This window comes from Dasypus novemcinctus, chromosome 19 (genome assembly GCF_030445035.2).
Source record: "Dasypus novemcinctus isolate mDasNov1 chromosome 19, mDasNov1.1.hap2, whole genome shotgun sequence".
Taxonomy (NCBI): Eukaryota; Metazoa; Chordata; class Mammalia; order Cingulata; family Dasypodidae; genus Dasypus; species Dasypus novemcinctus.
This window is the reverse complement of record NC_080691.1, coordinates 51,189,360-51,201,139: the sequence shown is the minus strand read 5'-3', so window position 1 is coordinate 51,201,139 and position 11,780 is coordinate 51,189,360. Positions and strand designations below refer to the sequence as shown.

The 11,780-nt window shown below is 50.3% G+C and overlaps 1 protein-coding gene across 1 annotated transcript; it reads left to right on the top strand.

Annotated features, from left to right (window-relative positions):
- Positions 1 to 970: 970 nt before the first annotated feature.
- On the top strand, positions 971 to 9,361 carry LOC101426441 (cationic amino acid transporter 4-like). The gene is made up of 5 exons (XM_058281784.1): positions 971 to 1,068; positions 1,866 to 2,881; positions 3,152 to 3,780; positions 4,016 to 4,124; positions 4,231 to 9,361. Exons 2-5 carry the CDS (start codon positions 1,900 to 1,902, stop codon positions 4,290 to 4,292), a joined length of 1,782 nt encoding a protein of 593 aa, XP_058137767.1. The 5' UTR covers positions 971 to 1,068; positions 1,866 to 1,899; the 3' UTR covers positions 4,293 to 9,361.
- Positions 9,362 to 11,780: the final 2,419 nt, after the last annotated feature.

The window sequence follows — 11,780 nt, the reverse complement described above, 5'->3', positions numbered from 1 at the left end:
CAGGGAATGCTAAAGATCTGCTATGTAAAGGGGTGTTGGCCTGATATTCAGAATAAGATCCAGGAAATGAATAGATGGCTGTTGGGATGGATAAACCACTGGAGGAGTTATGGAGAGAGTCTCAGAAAGTGTTTGGGAGATGGGAGGGGGAAAAGCAGAATCAGAAAACCAAAGTCATGATGAGCACGGTCGACCACATGGTCCAAGAAGATTACAAGCAAGGCAGGGAGGAGGCAGGCAGAGCCAGCTGGGTTAGCGTGGATAAAGGGACTGAGAGAGTGCAGGACTCTGCAGGGTGTTATCACTGTAGCAAACCTGGTCATTTTAAGAGGGAGTGTCCAAATTTACAGAAACAAGGTCGGGTCATACTCTTGATGAAAGAGGGTGGATACATTCTGGTTTGGTTCAATGTGGCTGGGTCTGGCAGTCATTTGGCTCTAAACAAGTAAGAATCATTCACACCATCCTTTTCACTTTCAGACATGCAGCAATAGTAGGATGACACTTGGACTCAGGAAAAAAATGAGCCCCAGGGAGTTTAGATGGCCGCCTGAGGGCATGGGATACTCCATGTGACTGGTCTGGGAGCAGGGTCAGGGTCCCCCAGAGTCCTCCATATCTAACTGTGACTCCTTGGGCCTCTGAGGGGGTGCCCCATGGTGGACAGCTGCAGCTTGGCCCAGGAGGCTGCTTTAGCCCTCCTCAGAAGGGCCGTGTTTGTAGCTAAAAGCTCAGAACATCCAGCATTTGTTAAGTGCTTGGTTGCGGACACTGCCCTCTCCATCCCTGTCACCCCTGCCCAGGGCCACTCACCAAACCCCCAGGCTCAGCTCATTAGAGGCCTCCACACCTCTGATGTACAGGTTCGGGTACATTCATGGCAGGTGCTGGCTAAGGGGTGAAGTGGGTGGGTAAACAGGCCCATATCTGCGTTTTAACCCCGCCCTCCATCTCACCCGGTGACCCAGCACCCAGGAAGGCACTTCCTGGTGGCCTTCTCTTCTTTATCTGTGGGCATAGAGCTTCCCAGGAACCGGGCAAGCGCTGGTCTTGATCTTGTAAATAAGGGTAGGGTGGACCATTTTGGTGCGTGCGTGGGGAGAGAGAATGCGTGGGTGACTGAGGTGAAGGGCGGTGTGCAGACATGGGGGTCGGTGTGCGGAGTGCGGGCGCCAGACAGCGAGGCGGTGTCCGGGGTCGTGGCCCCAGGGTGGGGTCGTGGCGGAGGGGAGGCTGGGCGGGGACGGATCTGGGCCGCGGTGAAGGAGCGACCCGGGGCACTGGTGGGGCGGGGCGGGCGCAGGGGGGCAGTGGCGGCAGTAGCAGATGGGTCGCAGCCAGTTGTGCGAGTAGGGCTGAGACCTGGCGGGGACTGGGGTTGAAGGCCTGGGTGCTTGGGACAGGGATGCGGTGGGACTAGCGGCGTGGAGAGGTGCACCGGGCTTCAGGCTCCGGACCCGGGACTTGGCGCACGGTGAAGGGACTGACCGCCGTGGTCGCAGGCGAGGTGGTCCTATTCCGGGTTTCCACCTTGCTCTCAGATCCCAGATCAGGAGGGATTCCCACCTCATGCTCCCTGCGAATGTTCCCATCTTGCCCTCAGTGACACTCGGCTCACCCCCCAGATCTGGCTGCACCAGATTCGCTGGGGAGAGGAGGGCAGGCAGGACCCCCATGCTTCCCCATGACCCCCTGCACCCCCTGTAGTGAGCCCTGAGCCCTCTCCCATCTCAGCCCTCCGGCAGGTGCATGTGCTCCCATTCCCAGGTCAAGGACAGGACTGGGCTGTGGGTGGGCAATCCAGAAGGGACTGAAGACTGCCTGACCCTGCTGGACAGCCCATCATTCCCCTCTGACCCTGGCAGGTGGCTGGTCCCGCACTCCTCTCTGCTGCCCGCCATGGCCTGGAGACTGCCCAGCGCCGCCAGCCTGGCACACTTCTGCAGGAAGCTGAACCGGCTGAAGACACTGGAGGAGTCCACCATGGAGACGTCACCGAGTCGCAGCCTGTCCATGCTGGACCTGATCCTACTGGGACTGGGCGGCATGGTGGGCGTGGGCCTCTATGTGCTCACGGGCACTGTGGCAAGGCAGATGGCCGGTCCAGCTGTGCTTGTGTCCTACATGGTGGCCGCCGTGGCCGCCCTGCTGGTGGCCCTGTGCTATGCAGAGTTTGGACCCCGCGTACCTGGTCCGGGTTCTGCCTACCTCTTCACCTACGTGTCCATGGGCGAGCTGTGGGCCTTCCTTGTTGGATGGACCTTACTGCTTGTGGTCCTCCTCCATAGCGCCCTGGCAGCGCAGGCCTGCAGTGGCTACCTGGACGCCATGTTTGGTCACCAAATTCACTCTTTCACTGAGACCCACATAAGCACTTGGCAGGTGCCCTTCCTGGCCCGGTACCCAGACTTCCTGGCCCCTGGCATCATTCTTCTTGCCTTCGCCTTTGTCTCCTGTGGAGCCCGTGTCTTCTCTTGGCTCAACCACACCTTCACGGTCGTCAGCCTCTGTGTCATCCTCTTTATCATCATCCTGGGCTTCTCCCTGGCCAGGCTGCAAAACTGGAGTGCTGAGGAGGGCGGCTTTGCACCCTTTGGCTTCTCAGGCATCATGGCTGGCGCTGCCATCTGCTTCTACGCCTTCGAGGGCTTCGGGATCATCACCGCCTCTAGCAAGAAAGCCCGAAACCTGCAGAAGGCCGTGCCCATGGCTGTCGCCATCTCTATCATTCTGGTGACCACAGCCTACATCCTGGTCTCCACCGTGCTTACCCTCATGGTTCCCTGGCACAGCCTCGACCCAGACTCGGCACTCGCTGATGCCTTCTACCAGCGGGGCTATAGCTGGGCCGGCTTCATTGTGACAGCGGGCTCCATCTGTGGTGAGGAAGCTGCACCTTGCAGGGTGGGAACTGGGTGGGGTGGTGGGGAGAGAGGCAACCCCATATCCTGGGCTTCCCAAGTTGATCCCTGATGTGTAACTGTTCCAGGAGGGCTCTGATGATTAGAGAATCCCCCACCCCCACTCACCACCTTCCCCAAATTCTCCAATGGGCCTGTGACTGAAGCAGGGAGGTAACTGAGCACCCCACACGCAGCCAGGCTCACTCACCATTGCTGACGGGCCCCTCACTCCTGCCCCTCTGCTGCAGCCATGATCACAGTCCTGCTCAGCAAGGTCTTCTCCCTGCCACGCATTGTCTGCACCATGGCGGCCGACGGGCTCTTCTTCCAGGTATTTGCCCGCGTGCACCCCAGGACCCAGGTCCCCGTGGTGGGCACCCTAGTGTTTGGGGTCCTCACGGCCCTCCTGGCACTGGTGCTGGACTTCGATGCTCTGGTGCAGTTCATCTCCTTCGGGGCACTGCTCATCTACATCTTCGTGGCCGCCAGCACCATAAGGCTGCACTTCCAGAAGACCTCTCCACCCAGGTCCCTGGGCTCAGCCAGTGCCGAGCCTGAGGCCAACCCCTCAGGGCCCCTCCAGCCAGTGAGCGATGAGCATGCCTCAGGTCCCAAGCCGGGGAAGTTGCAGCCAGCCCTGAGGCCCTACCTGGGCTTCCTGGGTGAGTGCAGTCATGGAACTGCCGTGACTTGGGCGCTTGGCCTCCTGGTGGCCTCTGCCATCACCCTGAGCGGCGTGCTTATCTTTGGGGACTCGGCCCTGCACCTCCCACGCTGGGGCTACATCCTGCTGCTCCTGCTCAGCGGAGTTACCTTTCTGCTCAGTCTTGCTGTCCTGGTGGCCCACCAGCAGGAGCGCGTACAGGATACCTTCCAGGTACCGCCCCAACCCACCCCCTCCACCCCTTGCTCGTAGTCCACCTGGCTCCACGGCCATCTTCTGCCTCTGCAGAATGAACGAGGAGAGCTTGGAGGCCTGGGGACACACTGCATCCACCACCACCCTTTCTTTCTGCACAGGGGTTGGGCACATGCCTCCCAAATCTCTCAAGGGGTAAAAGGAGGCCCTTGGCCAGCAGATCTTCCCCACAGCTCAGCCGTTGTCTCCTCAGGTACCCCTGGTGCCCCTGACGCCAGCTTTGAGTATCCTCCTCAACATCTGCCTCATGCTGAATCTAAGCTACGTGACCTGGCTGTGCTTTTTCGTCTGGCTGCTGATTGGTGAGTTTGGGTGAGGTGGGGCATGGGAGGCCGGGATGCTGAGCAGGTGGTGGGAAGAGGGCCAGGCGGGCCGGACCTGCCTCTCACACCCCTTTCACCGCTGCAGGACTCCCTGTGTATTTCGGCTACGGAATCTGGCACAGCAAGGAGAACCAGCGGGAGCCATAGGTGTAGGCTAGCGTGCACACACCATATGGTGTTGCCCAGTGCAGCCTGGAGGAGACAGTGCAGGCTGTGCAGCCACCTGCCCAGGAGCCTGACTACACGGAGCAGCCCGTCAGGTTGAGGCTGGTCCGTGGCCTGCCAGTGCCTGTGCCCCTTCTGTCCTGGGCAGCTTGGGCTGGTGTGGGTTGGGGAGCCTCTGGCCCTCAGGCCCTCAGCTGACACAGTGCCAAATTCCGGGTCCTCAGGGATTGGGCCATGGCCAGCGGTGGTGATGTGGACTCTTGCCCAGCACCTTCAAAGGGATTGTGACATGCTGCGGCAGGTCTGCCCTCTGACATCTCATGGTAGCATTCATTCCAGATAGTTCTGTCTGGGGGTCTTTGTCCTCCCAAGTGTGGGTGTCCCAGGCTATTGGGGGGGTTAGCTGCCCCGACAGGTTCCTAGGCACCACCTGGGGCAGCAGTGAATTCCAGATGCACTGGGTGCCTGTCCTCAGGGCTCTCAGGAAGCCCAGTGGGCAGGGTGGGGCTGGTCTGGGGGTTACCAAGGACTCACATGAAAGATCCCCAGTGTGCTTCAGTGACCACCAATACAGCCCCTCTGCCCTCCCCTCCCCTCCCAGCCCTCCTGTCCCTAACATGGCGCCCCAGGGAAGAGGCCGATTATCTGAAGCTGAGCAGGTGCTACCCCCACCTCCATTCTGCAGACGAGCCCCAAAGGTGGATGAGACCTGCCCTGGGTGACCTCTTGCTACCTTGCCTGGGCTCAGGCTGCACAGACCCCGAGGAAGGAGAGTTCAAAGGTGGAGTCCACAGCAGCCAGTGGGGGCACCTGTGGGAGATGGTGACAGAGGCTGGGAGAACAGCCTGCCACCAGCAACCAGAGTTGTGGGTGCCCCAGGCTCTCCCTGTCTCCATGATTTCACAGCAGGTCTCTGTATGGAAACACATGGCTCTGGGTTCCCACATCAGGGAACACCTGCCAAGATTAAAGTAGGGAGGGTGGGAGGGTGGTAGTGGGGGAGGGAAAGAGAGTCTTCCTGGGGGTGTGAGGTTGCTGGTCTTTTGTCCCTGAGGTCCCCCACCCTTCAAGACCCCTGACCCAGGAGGAACAGCTCCAGGCCTCAGACATGAGCTGGTGGTGGGACCAGAGCCCCGACCCCTGGTGTCACCACCTGGCTGGGGGTGGAGGCAGGTGCTAGGCTCGTCTAAGGCCTCTGGGCAGCCTGCTGTGGGGTTGGGAAAATCAGCTGGGTCCACACAGGGTGAGCTGTCACTCTCGGGGCCTTTGCCTGCAGGTAAGGACAGTGGACCAGGGCTCTGGCCTCCGTCCTCCCAGGGAGCACAGCAGCCCAGCACAGTGGCCTCAGCACCCAGCTGGCCCACAGCTTACCTCCTCGTACTTGTTCCTCCAGGAGAAATGGGCTTCTCCATCCACATACAGCAGCAGCAGGTCACAGAGGAAGGTGACCTTGGGAGAGGCAGGGCAGACCCACATCTAGCTCCCCAACCCAACCTGCACCCCAAGACACCACCCGCAAGCACACAGGGCACTCGTGCATGTAGGCACCACAGCCACAGCCATGGGGAGCAGGTGGCGGCCACTCACCCTACCCAGACAAGCTGCTCCAGTGCCCAAAGTGAGGGTCATGGGAATGAGCCCAAACCTCCCTCCCTGAGAGAGAGAGAAACCCGGCTGAGCCAGCCTCAGGTCATACCTGTGGCCCCACGCCTCCAGCCCTGTCTCCCCCACTGGGCCCCTCTGGCCCCTACCCGCCAAGTGACCAGGATGTCAAAACAGCCTGAGTCCCAAAGAGGGGCCAAGGAAGGCTTTAGAAGAAATGACCTCTGAGCTGACACTGAAGATTGTGAAGTTCAGCAAGTAATAAAGCTGGGGAGGGATGAGGGAGGAGTATATGCAAAGGCTGAATGAAAAGCAGGAGAGAGAACTGGGAGCCACGGAAGGGTGGTGAGCAATGGTATGCAGAGTGGGGTATGACCCCTGCCTCATTGTTTGCACTCATTGTCTGCTCTCTGTGTCTGTTCGTTGTGCACTCGTCTTTTAGGAGGCACCAGAAATGGAACCCTGGATTGTGCTTGTGTGAGGGAGGCACCCAATCACTTGGGACACCTCTGCTCCCACTTATTCTGTCTCTCAATGTGTTTATTCATTGTGCCTCTTCGTTGAATTGTCTTTTGAGAGCTCACCATGCCAGCCCATCACATCACACTGCTGTCTTGCCTGTCTTCTGTAGGAAGCATCAGGAACTGAACCTGGGACCTCCTATGTGGTAGGTGGGCATGCAACTGCCTGAGTCATATCTTCTTCCCTGTTGAGAGATTTTTGAAGACTGAGTCAATCTCTTTAAATGTGATTGGTTTGTTAACTTCTTGTATTTCTTGTGGTGTCAGTGTAGGTAGTTTGTGCATTTCTAGGAATTTTTCCATTTCATCTAGGTTGCCTAGTTCATTGGCATATATTTTTTCATATCATCTTACAATCTTTTTGTTTCTGTGGGGTCAGTTGTCACTTCCCCTCCTTTTTCTCTGATTTTATTTATTTACATCTTCTCTCTTTTTTTTCTCTTTTGGTCTATCTAGGGGTTTGTCAATTTTAATGATCTCAAAAAACCAGCTTTTGATTTTGTTGATTGTCTCCATTTCTTGTTCTCAGAACCATTTATTTCTGCACTAATCTTTATTACTTTTTTCCTTCTGCTTGCATTGGGAATGGTTTGCTCTTCTTTTCTAGTTTCTCATTGTTTGGTTAGATCATTGATTTCAGCTTTTTCTTTTCTTTTTTAAATATAGGTCTATAATGCCATAAATTACCCTCTCAGAATTTGTTAAGTTCTGCTCTTGTTTTCATTCATTTGAATATATTTTTCATAATTTCACTTATAACTTCTTCTCTGACCCACTGATTATTTAGGTGTGTCTTTTGTTCAGCCCCAAACATTGGCAAATTTACCTCTTTCCTGTCAGTTATTTGAGTTTCATTCCATTCTAACATGCGAAGGTGCTTTATATAATTTCAGTCTTTTTGTATTTGTTGAGGAATGCCTTGTGCTAACATGTGGCCTATCCTGGAGAAAGACCCATGAACACTTGAAAGAATGCATAATCTGCTGAGTTTGTTGCAATTTTGTGTATATTTTGGGTCTAGCTTGTTTATCATATTGTTCAGGTTTCCTGTTTCCTTGTTGATCTTCTTTCTAGGTGTTCTAATGATGTGAGTGGGGTGTTGAAGTCAACAAGGATTATTGTAGGGATGTCTGTTTCTCCCTTCAGTTTTGCCAGAGTTCACCTGATGTATTTTGGGACATCCCTGATAGGTACATATATATTTATGGCTGCTATTACTTCATGGTGGATTGTCCCTTTTATTCATATGTAATGGTCATGTGTAGCTCTGCTATTTTGAGGCAGCAAGAAGCAGAGTACCTTTGGGGATTAGGTGGTGAATAAAAACTTCTGCATCCTAAAAAAAATCCTGTATCTCATCTGGGGCTTTGATATATTCCTTTGCTTGGGACATTTCTTCAATTTTCATAGTATGCCTTGTAATTTTTTGCTGATATCTAGACATCTGGTTAGGATGGTGAGTTTACTCAAATGCTCAATTTCTCTCTTTCACGGGGATTTGGTGGCAGGAGGTTGTGTCTTACTGCTGTTCTTTGATTCTTGATTCAACCTGTTCTAGGTCTTTAGGATTCTCAGTTAGTTGCTCAAATCTGGGCACTGGAGCCAGTATTGGGTTGCAGACCCGCTTCCAAGGGCCTTGAGGAGGGACTCTGTAAAGGCCACAAAAGCCTCATGTATTTATTTACTTTCAATTACCTTATGTGAAATTCCTTGGTGTGCCAGAAGATGGTGCTCATCGACAACCCTCTCAGTTCAGAGACTGGTTGTGTGTTGGCTGCAACATGAACTGCATCAATGTGATAGAGGATCCTGGAGACTAAGTGCCTCATAATTCAAACTTGCTCAAAGGTAGTTCTGCAACCTTTGCTGGCATCCCCTTCTCTTCCCAGGTAGGAAATCATTCCTCTCCCCTCTGCATCCTCAGCAACCAGACTCTGAACAGAGAGGAAAACTAAGGGGGTTCGATCTCTGTAGCCCACGTCGACTTCCAAGGCAAACAACGGTGTGGTCCCACCCAGCCCGGAAGGACTCCTGGGATAAAGCAGACCAAATCTGTGGAAACCGTAGCATTGATCTGGATTAAGTGGCCACGGTAGTTGCTGAGGGCAGGGAGAGGGAAGAAGAAATAAGATATGGAGGCATTTTTGGGACTTGGAGTAGTCCTAAAAGATATTGCAGGAACAGATGCTGGACATTATATATCCTGCAATAACCCACTGAACGGACTGGGGGAGAGTGTAAACTACAATGTAAGCTATAATCCATGCTGTGCAGCAGTGCTCAAAAATGTATTCACCAAATGCAATGAATGTGCCACAATGATGAAAGAGGTTGTTGACATGGGAGGACTGGGGGGGGGGGGGTGTGGGTTGGGATATGTGGGAACCTCTTACATTTTTTAATGTAACATTTTTTGTGATGTATGTAACTTTCAAAAAAAAAGATATAATAAAAAATAAAGAAAAAACAAAATCTGACTCAGGGAAGCAACATGGCTCAGTGGTTGAGCACTTGCTTTCCACACTTGAGGTTCCAGGTTCAGTCTCCAGTCCCCGTACGTTAACAACAACAAAAAATGCTGATCCAGTCTTACACTGTGGTCCCTCTCCCTCTCCTTTCCTAGGGAGGTGGATCCCTGGTCCCACTTGGCTGTAGCCACCGGCCTCGAGGCCTGAGAATTCAAAGTGTCTATACGGTGGTGGAACATGCCACCAGTTACAGCTGCAGCTTTTAACTCAGTTTTGCTATCATGATTCTTTTCCTTTGCCCCTTTTTCTTCAGGGTGGTGTCCAGCCTTCCTGTGGTGTCCTAAACCCTACAACATTTTTTTCCCCCAGCCTTTTCTGACTGTCCTCTAGCTATTTTTCTGGGATAGAAGAGAGGCCAGTATTTTTCTGGTCTGCCAGCTTCCTGGAAGTTGGTTCCTCACTGGTTTCTGAAGTGACCAGCTGAGTAGAATCTTCAGCTGGCACTTCTCTTTCTGTTCCTTCATTGCCTTCTGAAGAATGATGTATTTGAGAGTGAACAGGATCTTCTGATTCTTCCTTTACTGTCACAGCTTCCATTTCTAGGGAAATTCCAGAATCTTCCATTGATTCAGCTTTCACTTTGATGGGGCACAACTTCCACACAGAGACAGGACTGACCTTTCAGCATATGCTACCATCATCGGAACACCTAGGTACTTCTTTGGCTCCAGGAAATGTTTCTTATTGATAAATGAAATCCTTGCTTTGTTCTCCAAAATCCATTGTCTGTTTTTATGGTAGTACCATGCTGTTCTGACCACTGTAGCTTTCTTTCAAGGTTAGTCAGTGAAATTCTTCCACATCACTCTTTTTTTTTTAAGAATGCTTTTGGCTATTAGGGTGCAGTCTTCCTTCCCAATGAATATGGCAATTGCCTTTTCTATTTCTGTAAAGTAGGCTGTTGGACTTTTGATTGGTATTGCATTGAATCTATAAAATCAGTTTGGGTAGGATTGCCATCTGCACAATATTTAGCCATCCAATCCATGAGCATGGGATGTCTTTCCATTTCTTTAGGTCTTCTTTGATTGCTTCCAGCATTGTTTTGTAGTTTTCTAAGTACAGATCCTGTACATCTTTGGTGTAACTGATTCCTAGGTATTTGAGTCTTTCTGTTGTTATTGTTAATGGAATTTTCCCCCTGAATTCTTCCTCCAGTTGTTCAATACTAGTGTGTAAAAACATTATTGATTTTTGTGTGGTGATATCATATCCTGCCACTTGACTGAACTCATCTATTAGAGGGAAAGCTTTCAACATTTTCCCACTGAATACAATGTTGGCTGTGGGTTTTTTCAAATATGCCTTTTATCATATTGAGGATTTTTTTTTTATTCCTACCTTTCAGAGTGTTTTCATCCAGAAAGGATGCTGGATTTTGTAGAATGCCTTTTCTGCATCAGTTGCAATCATGTGGTTTTTCCCTTCCATTTGTTAATGTTATTGCATTGATTTTTAAAAAATTGAACCATCCTTGCATACCAGGAATAAATCACACTTGGTTGTGATGTGTTAGTCTTTTGGTGTGCTGTTCGATCCAATTTGCAAGTATTGTTTTGAGAATTTTTTCATCCATGTTCATTAGAGTGATTGGTGTGTGATTTTCTTATAGGGTCTTTATCTGGCTTTGGTATCAGAGTGACCATGGCTTCATAAAATGATTTCGGTAATTTTCCCTCAGTTTCAATTTTTTGTAAGTGTCTAAACAGGATGGATGTTAATTCTTCTCAGAACACTTGGTAGAATCCACCTGTGAGGTCTTCTGGTCCTAAACATATCTTTGTTGAGAGATTTTTGATGACAGATTAAATCTCTTTAAATGAGATTGGTTTGTTAAGTTCTTGTATTTCTTGTAACATAAGTGTTGTTACAAGTTGTGCATTTCTAGGAATTTGTCCATTTCACCTAGGTTGTCTAATTTGTTGGCATCCAGGTTCTCATAATATCCTGATATCCTTTTAATTTCTGTGGGGCCATAACTCCCCCCCTTTCCTTTCTGATTGTATTTATTTCCATTTTCTCTCTTTTTTTTCTTGGTTAGTCTAGCTAGGGGTTTGCCATTTTTATTGATCTTCTCAAAGAATCAGCTTTTGGTTTTGTTGACTTTCTCAATTTTTTTGTTTGTTCTCATTTTCATTTATTTCTGCTCTAATCTTTATTATATCATTTGTTCTGCTTTCTTTGGGATTGGTTTGCTTTTCCTTTTCTAGTTTCTCTAGATGTTCCGTTAAATTTTTGAGTTTAGCTTTCTTCCTCTTTAAATGAATCTTTGGTGCTATAAATTTCCATCTCAAGAATGCCTTCGCTGTATCCCTTAAGTTTTAATAAGTTGTGTTCTCATTTTCATTTGTTTCAATATATTTACCAATTTCACTTACAATTTTTTCTTTGACACACTGACTATTTAGAAGTGAGTCGTTCAGGCTCCACACGTTTGCTACTTTACTTTTTTCCTGTTATTGATTTCCAGTTTTATTCCAATATGATCTGAGAAGGTGCATTGTAGAATTTCAATCTTTTTATATTTTTTGAGAGCTACAGTGTGACCCAACATGTGGTCTATCCTGGAGAAAGATGGGCACTTGAGAGGAATGCATAACCTGCTGAGTTTGTGTGCAACATTCTGTATATGTCTGTTAAGTCTAACTCATTGATCATATTATTCAAGTTCTCTGTTTCCTTGCTGATTTTCTGTCTAGTTGTTCTAATTCCATCTAATCATTTTGGTATCTCCAACCATTATTGCAGAGATATCTATTTCTCTCTTCCATTTTGCCAGAGTTTGTCTCATGTATTTTGGGGCATCATGGTTAGATTCA

What these genes read in the sequence shown, in the direction of transcription:
- LOC101426441 (XM_058281784.1), top strand. Translation starts at nt 1,900, where the DNA reads ATGGCCTGGAGACTGCCCAGCGCCGCCAGCCTGGCACACTTCTGCAGG. An exon ending in GCGTACAGGATACCTTCCAG is followed by an intron (nt 3,781 to 4,015) that starts GTACCGCCCCAA and finishes TTGTCTCCTCAG; the next exon opens with GTACCCCTGGTGCCCCTGAC. An exon ending in TTTCGTCTGGCTGCTGATTG is followed by an intron (nt 4,125 to 4,230) that starts GTGAGTTTGGGT and finishes TCACCGCTGCAG; the next exon opens with GACTCCCTGTGTATTTCGGC.